This window comes from Paroedura picta, chromosome 2 (genome assembly GCF_049243985.1).
Source record: "Paroedura picta isolate Pp20150507F chromosome 2, Ppicta_v3.0, whole genome shotgun sequence".
NCBI classification, from domain to species: domain Eukaryota; kingdom Metazoa; phylum Chordata; class Lepidosauria; order Squamata; family Gekkonidae; genus Paroedura; species Paroedura picta.
In genome coordinates this window covers 23950833-23965311 of record NC_135370.1, presented here as the reverse complement: position 1 = coordinate 23965311, position 14479 = coordinate 23950833, and the positions used below count along the sequence as shown (strand labels likewise).

The following is a 14479-nucleotide window of genomic DNA, read 5'->3' as shown; positions in this document are numbered from 1 at the left end:
CGTATGTTTGACATCCCCGCTCTAGAATCTAGCGAGGAAGGCTAACCCTTTAAAAACAGACAAGAGGGAGAAGAGCTGGTTTTTTTTGGTACTTGAAAGGTTTTTTACTAGCCAAAGGAGTCTCAAAGTGGCTGACAATGGCCTTCCCTTCCTCTCCTAACATCAGGCCCCTTGTGAGGCAGGTGGGGCTGAGAAAGTTCTGAGAGAACTGGGGTTGGCCCGAGGTCACCCAGCAGATTCTCCTGTGTCTCAAAGCGGCTGACAATGGCCTTCCCTTCCTTTCCCCGTGGCAGACACCCTGTGAGGTAGATGAAACAGAGAGCTCTGAGAGAACTGACTGGCCCAAGGTCACACAACTAGCTGCATGTGAAGGAAGAGTGGGGAATCAACCCCAGTTTTTAAGATTGGAGGCTTCTACTCCATATGTGTGTGTGTGTGTGACGCCCACTAGCGTTTTCATGGCAGACTCAATACGGGGTGGTTTGCCAGTGCCTTCCCCAGTCATTACCGTTTACCCCCCCCAGCAGCAAGCTGGGTACTCATTTTACCGACCTCGGAAGGATGGAAGGCTGAACACCCAGCCTCATGGTCAGAGCTTCAGACAGCATGTCAGCTGCTTTACCACCCTGTGCCACAAGAGGCTCATATACATACATACATACATACATACATACATACATACATACATACATACATACATACATACATACATACATACATGATAATACTTCAAAGGAAGCAAACTATAATGCACACATAGGTGTAATTGCCTTATAGAGATTGGAGGCTATCGTCCTGCCCAGGGGGGGGGGGGTGAGGTAGGGTCAATCATGCATGTTGCAGAGGGAAAATTTAAAGCGCCCCAAATCTAATTGGAAATCGAATTCAGGGTAGATGACAGAGATTTATTCAGAGTGGGAGTGGGTAAAAAGCCCCTAGACCCCGCCTACGATTCAGAGGCTGCCTGCCTTTGAAAATGGATGTGCCTTTTAGTCACTATGCCTAGAAGCCCCTGATAGACCCCTCCTCCACGAACCTATCTCACTGCCTCTGCCTGTGCTCTACTGCAGGGGTAGTCAACCTGTGGTCCTCCAGATGTCCATGGACTACAATTCCCATAAGCCCCTGCCAGCATTTGCTCATGGGAATTGTAGTCCATGGACATCTGGAGGACCACAGGTTGACTACCCCTGCTCTACTGGTTCTGGCCTCCGTTGGAGGACTAGCGTGCATCTGTTCACATCTGGTCCTGACCTGGATGGCCTAGGCCAGCATCATTTCATCCAGCCTCAGGCAAAAAGAAGAGTTGGTTCTTATATGCCACTTTTCTCTACCCAAAGGAGGATCAAAACAGCTTACAGTCGCCTTCCCTTCCTCTCCCCACAACAGACACCCTGGGGTGGGTGAGGCTGAGAGAGCCCTGATATTCCTGCTCGGTCAGAGCAGTTTTCTCAGTGCTGTGGTGAGCCCAAGGTCACCCAGCTGGCTGCATGTGGGGGAGAGCAGAATCGAACCAGGCGTGCCAGATTAGAAGTCCGCACTCCTAACCACTACACCAAGCTGGCACTAAGCAGGGCGGGAGGCCACCAAAGATGCCCAGGGTTCCCAGGCAGAAGGTGGCAATGGCAAACCTGTTCAACTCTTGCCTTGAAAACTCTACCGAGTGGCTCTGTCAGCTGCAACTTGGCAGTTTTTCACACCTGAGTTCAGCCCACAGTGAACCAGCACAGTTTTCCTGGTTGTGAATGGGCGAAGGAAAGGTCCCCTTGGACCATCAAAACAAACAGGTGATGGTCGAATCCAGACCCTGCACCCCCCCCAAGTGGCTGTAGGTGTTTTCTTCTACCGGTTGAGCGCTTGCACTTAATGTGCTTTTTATAGCCTGGTGAGTCAAACCGTGGGTCATCGTCTTCTTCCTGCTCGTTTCCATGGCGACAGACAACGGTGACCATTTCAGAATTTGGGTTGCTCTGAGGAAGGAAGGTAAGTTGTGGGGAAGTGGAAGAAAAGGATTCAGCAGGTCGCCCAAAACATTCTGCGGCGGCGAACGAGAGATTGGCCACAAAAAAAATATTGATATAATAGACCCACCCACGCTCAGAACACACAACCGTCAATTGACGGTACAGGAACCTTTTGCTGAGATTTAATAGAATTAACGTCTTCATGAAACAGAGAGGAAAGACACTCAAGCACAGTGGTTCCTGGCCTGGGGGGGTCAAACAACCCTTTCACAGGGGTCACGGCAGGGCAAGCAGCTTGGCCGGGGGAGGGGTGTGCCATCCACACAACAGCCTTGCGGGGTAGGTCGAGATAGAGCGTTCGTCTGTCTGGAGCAGCGGAAAAGAGCGAGATCGGCATGGCGGGACAAGAACTGAACTGAGAAACCCGGGGGGGGGGGGGGAGAACCAATTTATATACAATCATGAACAAGGGATCTTCATGCCATTGGTCAGTTTCAGTTTAATTTCCGTGAAAGAACCCTTGCATAATTATATGGTTGGTGGTCACCATAACAGGAGGAATTGTATTAAAGGGTCATGGCATTAGGAGGTTTGGGAACCACTGTTCAAGCAAGCCTTGCCCTAACACAGAGTCATCAGGTCCCCTCTAGCTACTGGTGGCATTAGGGGCAGGGGTGCCAGATCCAGGATGGGAAACTACCAGAGATTTGTGGGTGGAGCCTAAGGGGGACGGGGACCTCAGTGGAGTACAAGGCCATAAAGTTCACCCTCCCAAGCATCCCTTTTCTCTCACGTAGGGATGAGCTGTTATTCAGGCGGCATGACCAGGTCCCTCTTGGAGGCTAGCGTTCCTACCCTAACTTGGTCTGTCAGCAAAATTGCGGTGCTTTCCTCAGGGGTAGTCAAACTGCGGCCCTCCAGATGTCCATGGACTACAATTCCCATGAGCAAGTGCTCATGGGAATTGTAGTCCATGGACATCTGGAGGGCCTCAGTTTGACTGCCCCTGCTCCACATCTTAATGGTTTCATCACATCTCAGGCCCAGTTCCCAAATACACCATTTAGGCTGAAAGAAAAGGGAAGTCAGTCATCGCTTTGCACGAGGGCTGCCAGGTCTCTCCTGGGAATGGGTAGGGAATCGGGAGGGTACCTACCGGGCGCAGGCTCAGGCAACCTGCAGCAACATGCCTCTGTCACAACTGCCTGCATGACCCAGAAGTGACACCATCACGTCACGACAACACTCTAGTATGTGGGCAAAAACTCTATGGTCTGCCTAAATGCCAGTGTTGCCCTGATGTGATGATGTCACTTCCAGGTCACATAGGCAATGATGAAGGCACATCACTGAACGTCGATGTTTTTTTGGGGGGGTCTAAATTCCCCCCGCTGGCCAGCTGACCTTCGAGTCTGGCTGTGAGAGGCCCCTGCTTCAAGTCTGGCCACCCTACGTTATATTTTCTCAAAAAGGAGAAGAAGAGTTGGGTTTTATACCCCACTTTTCATTACCCGAAGGAGTCTCAAAGTGGCTTACAATTCACACTCTCCCTGTGGAGTAGGTGGGGCTGAGAGAGCTCTGAGAGAACTGCTCTGTGAAAACAGCTCTAAAAGGACTGTGACTAGTCCAAGGTCTACTGTGTTGGAGGAGTGGGGAATCCAACCCAGCTCTCCAGACTGCTCTTAACCACTACACTAGGCTAGCTCTCTACGAACGCCATCCTGCTTTTCCCCTCCTCTCTGTTTCTTCGAGCATCCTTAGCCAGTCTTATATATTTTAAGTTCTCTTGAAAAACACACAGAAGTACGAAATTTTGTTTTATTCAAACACGATTCCAAGTGGTTAATCACAACGTTCTCTGGGTAGAAAGAAAATGTAACAAATATTGTAAAAATAGATTGTAATACACTATAGTTGAGGGTAGAGTCCCCTTTCCTGATAGATGGAATATCTCGTTTACAAAGATCTGTTGCAGCTTTAAAGCACAGTGGCCATGATTTCCTATCTGCTTACATCTTTTTGAAGATGAAAGTGAGTCTGGTTGCACCCCGCGCTACATCGTATCTCACAAGAGCTTTGACTTTCTGCGTTATTTTCGTAGAACGCGGAATCCTCTAGAGCGCTGATCGTCTAATGGGGAGCCCCATCAGGCATTTGGTCAGCCCTATCAATGGCATTCAATGGCGCAAAGAGGCAGATGAACATTCATAAACACCAAGAGCTTCACCTGGAGTTCCAGCCCAGGAGAAGTCATGCTGCTTTCCAGCTGTGCTTGGATTTCCCACTGCTCCCCTCTCTTCCCAGCCCCCTCCGTGCCTATCAAACCCAGTGGGAGCTGCACTCTGCTAGAAAGAAGAGATTCAGCCTCCAGGGTAAGGATCGTTTCCCCCCACCTCTTCAAATAGCTATTCCACCTGCCAGAATAAAATGCAGGGGCCTATCCGGTGATCCTTCCTGCTATTATATATATATGCACAGATACAGCCATGTTTCGAAATGGTGTCCCCAGCGGGTGAAGACATAGTGGTCCGAGGCTACAAAGTTGTCATTTTAGGTCTCCTTTGGACCAGTTCTCCAAGTTGGCAGGCCTACTGCAAGTGGGGCTCTTCTGCTTCCATTCCATTAGCCATCTTTTGGCGAATACCGTCCGCATATAAACCAAGAGATCATTTCAGTGGGTTGCCATGACAGTCCACAGTCAGACAGCTAGATTTGAGTCCAGCAGCAAGCCCAGAGAAGAATTTCAGAGGGATAAACTTTCAAGAGTCAACCCTCTCTTTGTCAGATGCGAAGGGAGCTTTGACCGAGGAAGGGAACCTTGACTCTTGAAATCTCTACCAGACTCAAATCTAGACCCATTGGAGTGGCCAAACTGTGGCTCTGCAGATGTCCATGGACTACAATGCCCATGAGCCCCTGCCAGCATACTGGCAGGGGCTCATGGGTATTGTAGTCCATGGACATCTGGAGTGCCACAGTTTGGCCACCCCTGCTCTAAGGGAACCATCTGTGTGCCGTTTTTTTTAACTGCACCCATCAATCACTGAACCAACTTTTCTTTTTCAGCTACTGGTTTTCCTTCCTTCTCTTACAAATTGTGCTGCAAAAACTTATCCCGCTCTTTCCCGGTTTCTCTAACCTCTGATCGCCAGCTCTGCTTTGCTGCAGTATAACTGAGAACCTCGAGCAAAGAGATGGAGAAGGATCTACAGTGGGAACAGCTGAGCCGCCATCTTGCCCTGCGCTGCCGCTGACATTCCAGAAGGTGCGCCATCTTTTGAACGGCCTCACCGTCCCCTCCCACCCTTGTTTGGGCAAGTCTTTGGTATCTGAATGAAGCTGTAAACAACAGGTCTTGGGGGGAGCCGATATGTTCAGGAAAGGAAGCCCTATTGGCTGGGGGGTGGGGTAGCCCATTATGGCGGTCCACCCTCAAATTAAGATTCTGCCCTCTCTCTTTCAATAGCTGCAATCAGCTCCTGCTGAACCGTCTTCAACTGTGATATACGGGACTTCAGCGCTTCATTTAAGCAACCAGCAGCGTGTGCTTCTTTGAGCAAACCGGCCGCTCACATACCTGCGGATCCTTGCCGTTCTCAGCCTGCCCCAGCCCTAATGCAGCCATACCTGGCCTCGACTCATGGCCTCAACTCTACCCCCCGCAGCAGCAGACCATGGGCTCCTGCATTCCCAATTGAGCGCTAGTGTTGGTCCCAAACAGGATTTATCGATACACGTAGCCTAACAAGCCATCCCTAGAAACACAGATGCGACTCTGGCTTTCCAGGAAGGGACTATGTAGCCTTGGTCAAACCTCGCTGCACCTGGGAAACGGGCACCGTAAAGACACAACGTCTGTTGTGCGAACTTGGCTTTATTTGCGCTAGCACCAGAACGCGAGACGGCCGGCGAGGGTCTCGACTAACCCGGCCCTTCATGGCACGTCGCTCTCGATGAAGGGGATGTCGCTGTACTTGCTTTCCGTCACCGCCCACTGCTTCACGGCCTGATCCAGAATCTCCTGGGAGAGTCGGTGCGCAAAGTCCAGGATGACGGTGCTTGTGGAAGAGCTCACCACCGGCCTCCCTTGGATGAGAGGTGGCGCGTCGCCGCCGTAGCCCCCGTTGTACGCGCCGATGGCCTTGCTTCCATCGTCCAAAATCGTGTTTGAGGCCGAGAAGGTGCCTTTCGATTTAATACATCCCATGGTATAGCGGTGGTTTTAAAAAAAATCCCCTCCGATTTCCTCTTGGAATAGTCTCCTCTCAAGAGAAACGGAACACCGCTTGCTGTTGAGCCAAAGTGAGAATAATGGGCCGATCCAAGCTCGTAGTTCCTGCGGAGAGAACATTTAATATTTGGGGTTTAGCTAGCTGATTGATTGGATTTGTAAAGCCACCCCTCTCGACCCAGCCCTCTCGGGGCGGTGTTCGACAATTTAAAACCAGTCATACCATAAAACAATAAATAAGCTTGCTAAAACCTGTCACCGAACGGCAGCCGGTATCCTCTGGAGTTCCAGGCCCAGTCCATCTCTCTAGGGGTCATGCTCTTAAGATGTTCCTTGCAGCCTGGCCTAAACTGGAGGCCTAGCTCAATCTTGCAGGCCCTGAAGAACTCTACGAGTTCCAACAAGGCTTGTGTCTCTTCTGGAAGCTTGTCCAACCATGTGGGGGCCAGGAAAGAGAAGGCCCCGGTCCTGGTCGAGACCAGGCAGATTTCTCTTGGGCCAAGGACCACTAGCCTGTTGGAACCGGCAGAGAATGCTCATCGGAGGGGGGAGGGCGCTATATTTGTAGAGGTGGTCCCTCAGGTACACCCGGCCCGGACTGTGAATGGCCTTAAAGGTCAAAACCAATACCGTGAACCTAATCCAGGGTCCATTCTGCACACACTGGATAATGCATTTCCAATGTGCTTTCGCGGCTGGATTTCCCTGTGCAGAACAGGAAAATGTACTGCAAAAGTGCACTGAAAGTGCATTATCTAACATGTGCAGAGTGGGCCCAGTATTCCACTGGAAGCCAATTTTGCTGCCTCAGCACAGGACATATGAGTCCTCCACAGTGTTCTGGTGAGGAGTCCCGCAGGTGTGTTTTTAACCAGTTGTAACTTCTGGAGTACAGACAAGGGAAGGCCTGCATAGAGCGAGTTACAGAAGTCTAGTCTGGAGGAGACCGTTGCATGGATAACTGGCTAAGTGATCTGGGGCCAGGTAGGGCGCTAGTAGCTTAGGCTGGTGCAAGTGGCAGAATGCCAGTTGAGCTATTCTAGTGACTTGAGCCTCCATGGAAAGGGAGACAACAAATATCCCTCCCAGATTCCTGGCTGGTTGTGCAGTGGTAAACGGAATGCCATCCATGCTGGTCAGGCATACTTCCTCCACTGTCCCCTTCCTACCTGGCCACAGGCCCTCGATCTTTGAAGGGTTCCGCTTAAGATCTCTGCTTTAGACACTCAGCCACAGTCTCCAGAGAACTGGCAAGTTGTTCCAGGAGGGAATTCAGCTGGTTGCTCATCAGGAGATAGAGCTTGGTGTCACCAGCATATTGGGGACACCCATGCCCAAACCCTCACAGCAGCTGGGCAAGAGGGCACGTGATGATGTTGAACAACATCCGGGAAAGGACCGCCCCCTGCGGAACTCCCTGTGGAGTATCCAGCATTGGGATTGGTCCTCCCCACCCGCAACCCTCTGTCCTCGACCCTGAAGAAAGGAGACTAGCCCCCGTAGTGCTGTCCCCTGGATTCCAGCATCAATGAGGTGGCGAGCCAAAAGCTCATGGTCTACAACGTCAAGAAATCTAGCATTACAAGTGGTGACAATACACCTCAGCCCACTAACTGCTCTGCACGTACCCAAACGAATTGTTTCCTGATATTTGCGTTCGCAAGCAGGAGTTGTGAAAAAGAATCTTGCCGTTTCTTTAAATAATTCCAGTAAGTCCCCAGAGTGACTCACACGGTGAGCCCGTTAGGCCCTCCTTAATTGCTGTTTCCCACTTAATCAGCCATGATGCCCACCAGGCCTTGAAGCGTGGATGTTCCAATTTTAGCTACTAATTGCAAACTTCGCCTTAGAAACAGAGCTTGGAATAGAGATTGAGCACCATCCCCAAGAGGCGGGACAAGAGCACAAGTGGCAGCGGGAATAGCGAATGACCTAAAGGACGGAATCAAAGAAATGGGGAGGGGGGACGTTACTTGACAACATTGCTAGGGTGGCTAAATTCCAGCATAGCTGGAAATTTGCGGTTACAACTGATCCATGGGGCAGAGACCAGTTCTTCTGCAGAAAATGGCTGCCGTGGGAGGTGAGCTGTACAACATTAACTCCATGAAAGTCCCTCCCCCTCCCCCAAATCCTCAAACGCTGCACCCCAAATCTCCAGGTATTTTCCAATTCTGCACTGTCAACTCTAGCCATTGCTATGAGATTCAACACAGTCGGGGGTTTTTAGTGTGAAAGGAGATCAATTCACTGTCTCTCTGGAAACATGAAAGGCACCAAAGGGGGAGGGGGGTGCACTAGTATGGAATCTTTTCCCCCACAGAATCCAACTTCAAAAGCAAGGGTGAATGTATAGGCACCATGTAGCCATCCTCTGCCCTTTCATTGTCTCTGAAGAAGACTGCACAGTTGTCTGGGGCACTAGCTGCAGAAACGTATTTCCTTTTGTATCCTGTAAATATGGAGCAGTGGTGTTTACTTTTCAACACAAACAAACCATGGCTAGTTTAGACATTGAGCCTGGTGAGTTTGGGGAGTTGTTTTTACAAAACCAGCATACTGTGATACGCTCATGTATGCCGCCTCTTGTTGAACACTGAAGATAATTTTGGAGGCTTGAAACGTCAGTACATAACAGCATTTCCCCCCAATTAAATCCAATTAAATCCCCTTCCCTCCAGAAAAACAAAACAAAAACCAAGCCAGTTCACCTTTTAATGGTTCTGTTCACCTTTTAATGTTCTTTTAGTCAGGAAAACCTACTGCAAAAGTGCATTATCTAAAGTGCATTATCTAAAGTGCATTATCTAAAGTGCATTATCTAAAGTGCATTATCTAAAGTGCATTATCTAAAGTGCATTTCAGTGTACTTTCACAGTAGATTTTCCTCTTCTGCACAGTCTGAGTGAACAATGCTGACCTTGACGGACCAAGGGCCTGGTTTAGGATAAGGCAGCTTCACATGTTTGTGTACTTCAGTGGACCAGTGGAGCTCTCCGCAGGCTGAAAGTTGCCCATAATATATGTCCATCAATACTTTCCTCAACTCCTGTGTGTAGAGCTTTAAAAGAACGACTGGAACACACAGGGTTGCTTGAATGGCCAGCTTGGTGTGGTGCTTAAGAGCGGCGGGATCCAATCTGGGGAACCAGATTTGGTTCTCCACTCCTCCTCCACGTACTGCATGATCTTGGGCCAGTCCCAGTTCTCTCTGAGCTGTTCTTGCAGAGCAGTTCTCTAAGAGCTCTCTGAGCCCCACCTACCTCACAGGGTGCATGTTGTAGGGAGAGGAAGGGAAGGCGATTGTAAGCCCCTTTGAGACTCCCTCGGGAAGCAAAAAGTAGGGTACGAAACCCCCCCAGCTCTTCTTCTTCTAAAGCCTCCCATGAAAACCAGCATGACCGAAGTCATTTTAATATCTAGCTGAATCCCGCTCTGCAGTCCGAGCGACAGCTGAGAGATGCTCACAGGTTGTGTGGCTGGAAAACTGCATGTGTTCAGCTGGGTTGTTTTTAAAGGAAGCTGGGAATCACAGCCTTCAGAGCTTTTCTGCCAGCAGACCAACATTTCACTCCGGCTCATTCGGGGTAGCCAGCCCAGCACATTCAACCCTAATCAATGTGCTAGGCATGCGCCGTTTCCCTCAGTGTGATGCCCAGCTACCAGAATGAGGCCTCAGTTCGGCCAGAACTCTCCCCCCAGCCACAGTCCGCTGGGCCAAACCCGTCTCTTCCAACGTGCAAAGTCCTGCTGTGACTCCGCCCCCCCGCCAACATTGCAATAGGCCACTCACCAATTAGTGCCCCGCCTTGAGAGTCTTTCTCCTAATGATCCAGAGAGCGCAAGGCACGGCTCCAAGTCTCAGTTCCTGCACAGACAGAGAATTCATTCTTGTTCAGACAAGCGGCAAAGCTCACCCCCCCACCCCGCCAAATTCCACCACTTATACACACACACAACCACAATCCTTTTGACCTCTTTGTCCTTGGATTAATAGTCCTTAATTCGGAAAGAACTTTCAGGGGAGAAAGGACGGACATTGGGGGAGGGGGGCAGGACAAAAGTTGAAGGGTGAGAAAGTCCTTCTTGAATTAGTTTTGTTACGTTTGATAAGGACATGCTGCCAGGACGTGGTCCCGAGGGGGCTCCTCTCTAGGGAGATGTTTGGATAGAAAAGGCAGATTAAAAAAAATGGTTTTGTCCTTTATCATCATAGTGGGTCACATACACAATGCTTAGAAGGTACAGGAACCTTCCCAGAATTCCTGGAGATTTGGGAATGGCGCCTGGGGAGGGAGGGGTTTAGGGAATGGGTGGGGATTCAGCATAGAGTCCTTCCTATAATCTGGCTTGGGAAATTCCAAATTGGGTTTAGAACATACAAAGAGCCCTGCTGGATCTGAGCAGTGATCTCCTTGGCCCAGCATCCTATCTCACAATATGGCCAACCAGTTCCTCCACAGGGTCAACAACATGGCATAGAGGCTGAGGCCTTCCTAAGAATATAAGAACAGCCCTGCTGGATCAGGCCAATAGTCCACCTAGTCCAACATCCTGCCTGACACAGTGGCCAACTAGTTCATCTGAAGGGCCAACAACAGGGCAGAGAAGCCAAAGCCTTCCTAAGAACATCAAAAGAGCCCTGCTGGATCAGACCAGTGGTCCATCTAGCCCAGTGGTTCTCAACCTTCCTAATGCCGTGACCCTTTAGTACAGTTCCTCATGTTGTGGTGACCCCCAACCATAAAATGATGCAAGTGTTCTTTCACAGAAATTAAACCCAAACTGACCAATGGCGTGAAGATCCATTGTTCATGATTGTATATAAATTCGTTTCCCCCACGGGGTTTCTCAGTTCAGTTCTGCCTCCTGTCCCACCATGCCGATCTCGCTCTTTTCCACTGCTCCAGACTGACAAATGCTCTATCTCGATCTATCCCGCAAGGGTGTTGTGTAGATGGTGCTCCCCTGATGCGACCCCTGTGAAAGGGTCATTCGACCCCCAAAGGGGTCCCAACCCCCAGGTTTAGAACCACTGGTCTATCCCAACATCCTGTTTACTGCAGTGGCCAACCAGTTCCTCTGGGGGTTTAACAACAGAGCAGAGAGGCAAAGGCCTTCCCTGATCAGAACCAGAAATACAATCAAGGAATACCAGTGTAAATAGTATTAAATATTCAGCCTATAATTTTTTAGCAATGCAGAGTTCAAGGTAATCCTTCAAGTTTCAATACTGTTCTACTTCCCAGGTCTCTAGAAAGTTAACCGAACTGTATGTTTGCGGAAGGGATGGGGGGACGGGACATTTCAGCCCTATATGTCAACTCGTGTGTAGTCCCACTTTGCTAGCCTCTCACTCCTGCAATTCTCCCACAACCACCAAATTCCGGATACAAATGTTGTTAGACGTGCTTAAAGGTTCATTCAGAACCCAAAGGTTAAAAAAAATCGAAATTCACGGGCCTAACAATCCAACTTCTCCTCAAAAACATTAAGATCATCAACAATGTGAAGAATATACATGTATTAATTGCAAAATGCTTAAAAACAGTTTATAGGCCTCAAGCCAGAATTAAAGTAGACCATATTCTCAAACATGGGACATAAGTGAACGTGGCCATACACATTTCGGCCAAATGGCCTTCGTTTTCCAATGTACACATTACACAATGGGTCCAGATTTTGAACTAATCAACAATAATTTCTAAAAGTTGGAACCAGTTGAAAGGGCTTTAAAATCAATAACTGTGACTCGAGGACGAGATACACTGCAGAGACCTCTTTCAAAATAACTTTTGCCCTGGTTGAGTACTCATATTTGAGTTAGTAATTTTATTATGTACCTTCCTGTCCTGGTCCCGAGAAAATAAATCTCAAATGCAACAGGGAGCCAGTAGCGTATTATAGTATGCAGTAAAAGAAACTTGGCCTTGAGTCAGAGTTATTAATTTTAAAGCTATTTCAACTAGATTCAGCTTTTTGAAATTATTGTTGATCCGTTCAAAGTCTGGAGCCACTGTGTAACATTCATGTTTGACCGCTGAAGAAGGCAATTTGGCCAAAATGCACAAGTATATGGTCCTTATGGTCCTTATTTGAGAATATGGTCATTTGAGAATACTCAAATATAGTCCTTATTTGAGAATATGGTCCTTATTTGAGAATTATTTGAGAATATGGTCCTTATTTGAGAATATGGTCCTTATTTGAGAATACTATATTATGTTTTGAAGCTATCATTTAGACCTGTAAATTGTTTTTTATCGTTTTGCAATAAATTCATGTATTCATAGAACTGATGATTTTAACACTTTAGGTGGAAATTTGGAATCATTAGGCCTTTACATTTCAACCTTGAATCCTGAACTCACGTTCCTGGGTTACGTTTTTTCTCCCTTCTGCTTTGTTAGTTGACAGGCTTTTAAGGTTGCCAGCTCCAGGTCAAAGAATTCCTGGAGATTTGGTTACAGAGCCCTGCAGAGGGCTGAGTCTGGAGACTGTAGGGAGCTCAGGATGAATTTGATGGCCACAGAGACAACCCTCCAAAGCTACCGCTTCTGATCTCTGAAGATCAGCTGTCATTTTGGGTGACCCCCATTTTGGGTGGCCCCACCTAGAGGCTGGCAACCCTAGAGCGTCTGGATTGTAGCTCTTCCAGAATAAGCACAACCAGATCCCTTCTGCCGTTAAACATTCTGCTAATACATCCTGGAGCAGAAGCCAGCAAAAGACAGCCTGTAGTATGAGCAGGCCAAAGATTTCCAGTGCCAAGAGGGTGTCACGCTTCCTGCTTTGCACGGGGGAGGCATCCGAGGGCATGTGGGAAGAGCCGAGTTCTAAAGTGGAACCCTTTAAAAAGCCTGAAATTTAAAAGAAACCTACGAAAGTTAAAAAAAAAAAAAAAAAAGCCCACTATGCCATTCTGAAGCACTCCCGAATCTTCTTGGCTTTCATAAAATGAGCTAAGCGTTCAGCATCCCTTTATGTGTATTTCAGGGTTGCCTGCTCCAGCAGGGCCTATTGGGTACAGCAGGGGTAGTCAACCTGTGGTCCTCCAGATGTTCATGCCAGCAAACGCTGGCAGGGGCTCATGGGAATTGTAGTCCATGAACATCTGGAGGATCACAGGTTGACTACCCCTGCTGTACACAATAGATAATGCACGTCACATGCACTTTAGAAGCAGATCTTCCTGTTCTGCACAGCACAATCCAGCTGCCAAAGAACATTGAAAGTGCATTATCCGACGTGTGCGGAATGGGTTAAGGAGTTCCTTTGGGGTTGAGCTGGATGAAGCAGGGCATAATGCCGTAAAGCCCACCCTCCAAAGTAGCGGTCCCCAACCTTCTTGTAGTCGGGGACTGCCTCCGAGGGTGGGAGAGAGCCGGCGGCCCGGCCACAGCAGCTGCACGTAAACGTGCATGCGCAGTTGCAGCGCATGCACGTTTTCGCCACTAGGTGGGGCTAACGTGCATGCGCAGAACAGCCGCACATGCGCGTTTTCGCCAGCAGGGGGCGCAAACACGCATGCGCAGTGGCTCCTCTTCCCCCCATCTCGCTGCGGGGGGGGAGGCAGGCGCGGCCGCTGGCAGCCCGGTACCATGGCCTTAGCAGCCTGGTACCGGGCCGCAGACCGGGGGTTGAAGACCCCTGCTCCAAAGCAGCCATGTTCCACACAGGGAATTGATCTGTATAATCAACAAAAATAGAGACCAACAAAGATTGATTCAAGGCGTTGAGCTTTTGGGGGCATGCACTCTCCCCCCCAAAACACACACACACACACAAGATGATGACATCGTTTGATTCCTAATATTTTAATGAGTTTACTTGAGAACCTGTTCATGGTGTGCGTGGTTTTTCGTTTTTAATATGCCCTCGAAAGCTCACACCTTGAATCAATCTTTGTTGGTCTTAAAGGTGCTATTGGACTCTATTTTTGTTGTGTTGCTTCAGACCAACGCAGCTACCCACTTGATCTGCGTAAAGTTTAGATTCGGTATCTACTGAGTTTTATATATCTTTATTATGATCTTGTAAACCACCCTGAGTTTCCAAAGACAGGGCGACACCAAATCTCAACATAAATAAATAAATAAATCTGTCAATAAATTGTGATTCTGGGAGCCCTCCAGCCCAGTGGTCCCCAACCTTTTTCAGGCTGGGGACTGGCGTCAGCAAGGAGGGCGATTGCCCGGCCTCGCACGCTGCGCATGCGTGACAGTACAGCGCATGCGCATTTTTGGCCTCGCATGGCGCATACGTGCGTGTGTGCATGCGCGGG

At 49.0% G+C, this 14479-nt stretch overlaps 1 protein-coding gene across 4 annotated transcripts in view; it reads right to left on the bottom strand.

Annotated features, from left to right (window-relative positions):
* Positions 1-3768: 3768 nt before the first annotated feature.
* Positions 3769-14479, bottom strand: part of AKAP19 (A-kinase anchoring protein 19) — a 22398-nt gene continuing 11687 nt past the window's right edge. For 3 of the 4 annotated variants that reach the window (XM_077319473.1, XM_077319471.1, XM_077319470.1), the window contains exons 2-3: positions 9989-10063; positions 3769-6300 (exon numbers count right to left, since the gene is read on the bottom strand). In XM_077319473.1, the coding sequence (XP_077175588.1) occupies positions 5899-6171 (273 nt within the window). In that variant the 5' untranslated portion in view covers positions 6172-6300; positions 9989-10063 and the 3' untranslated portion in view covers positions 3769-5898. The remainder of the gene's footprint in view (positions 6301-9988; positions 10064-14479) is intronic. The other variant, XM_077319474.1, reaches the window with a different exon arrangement.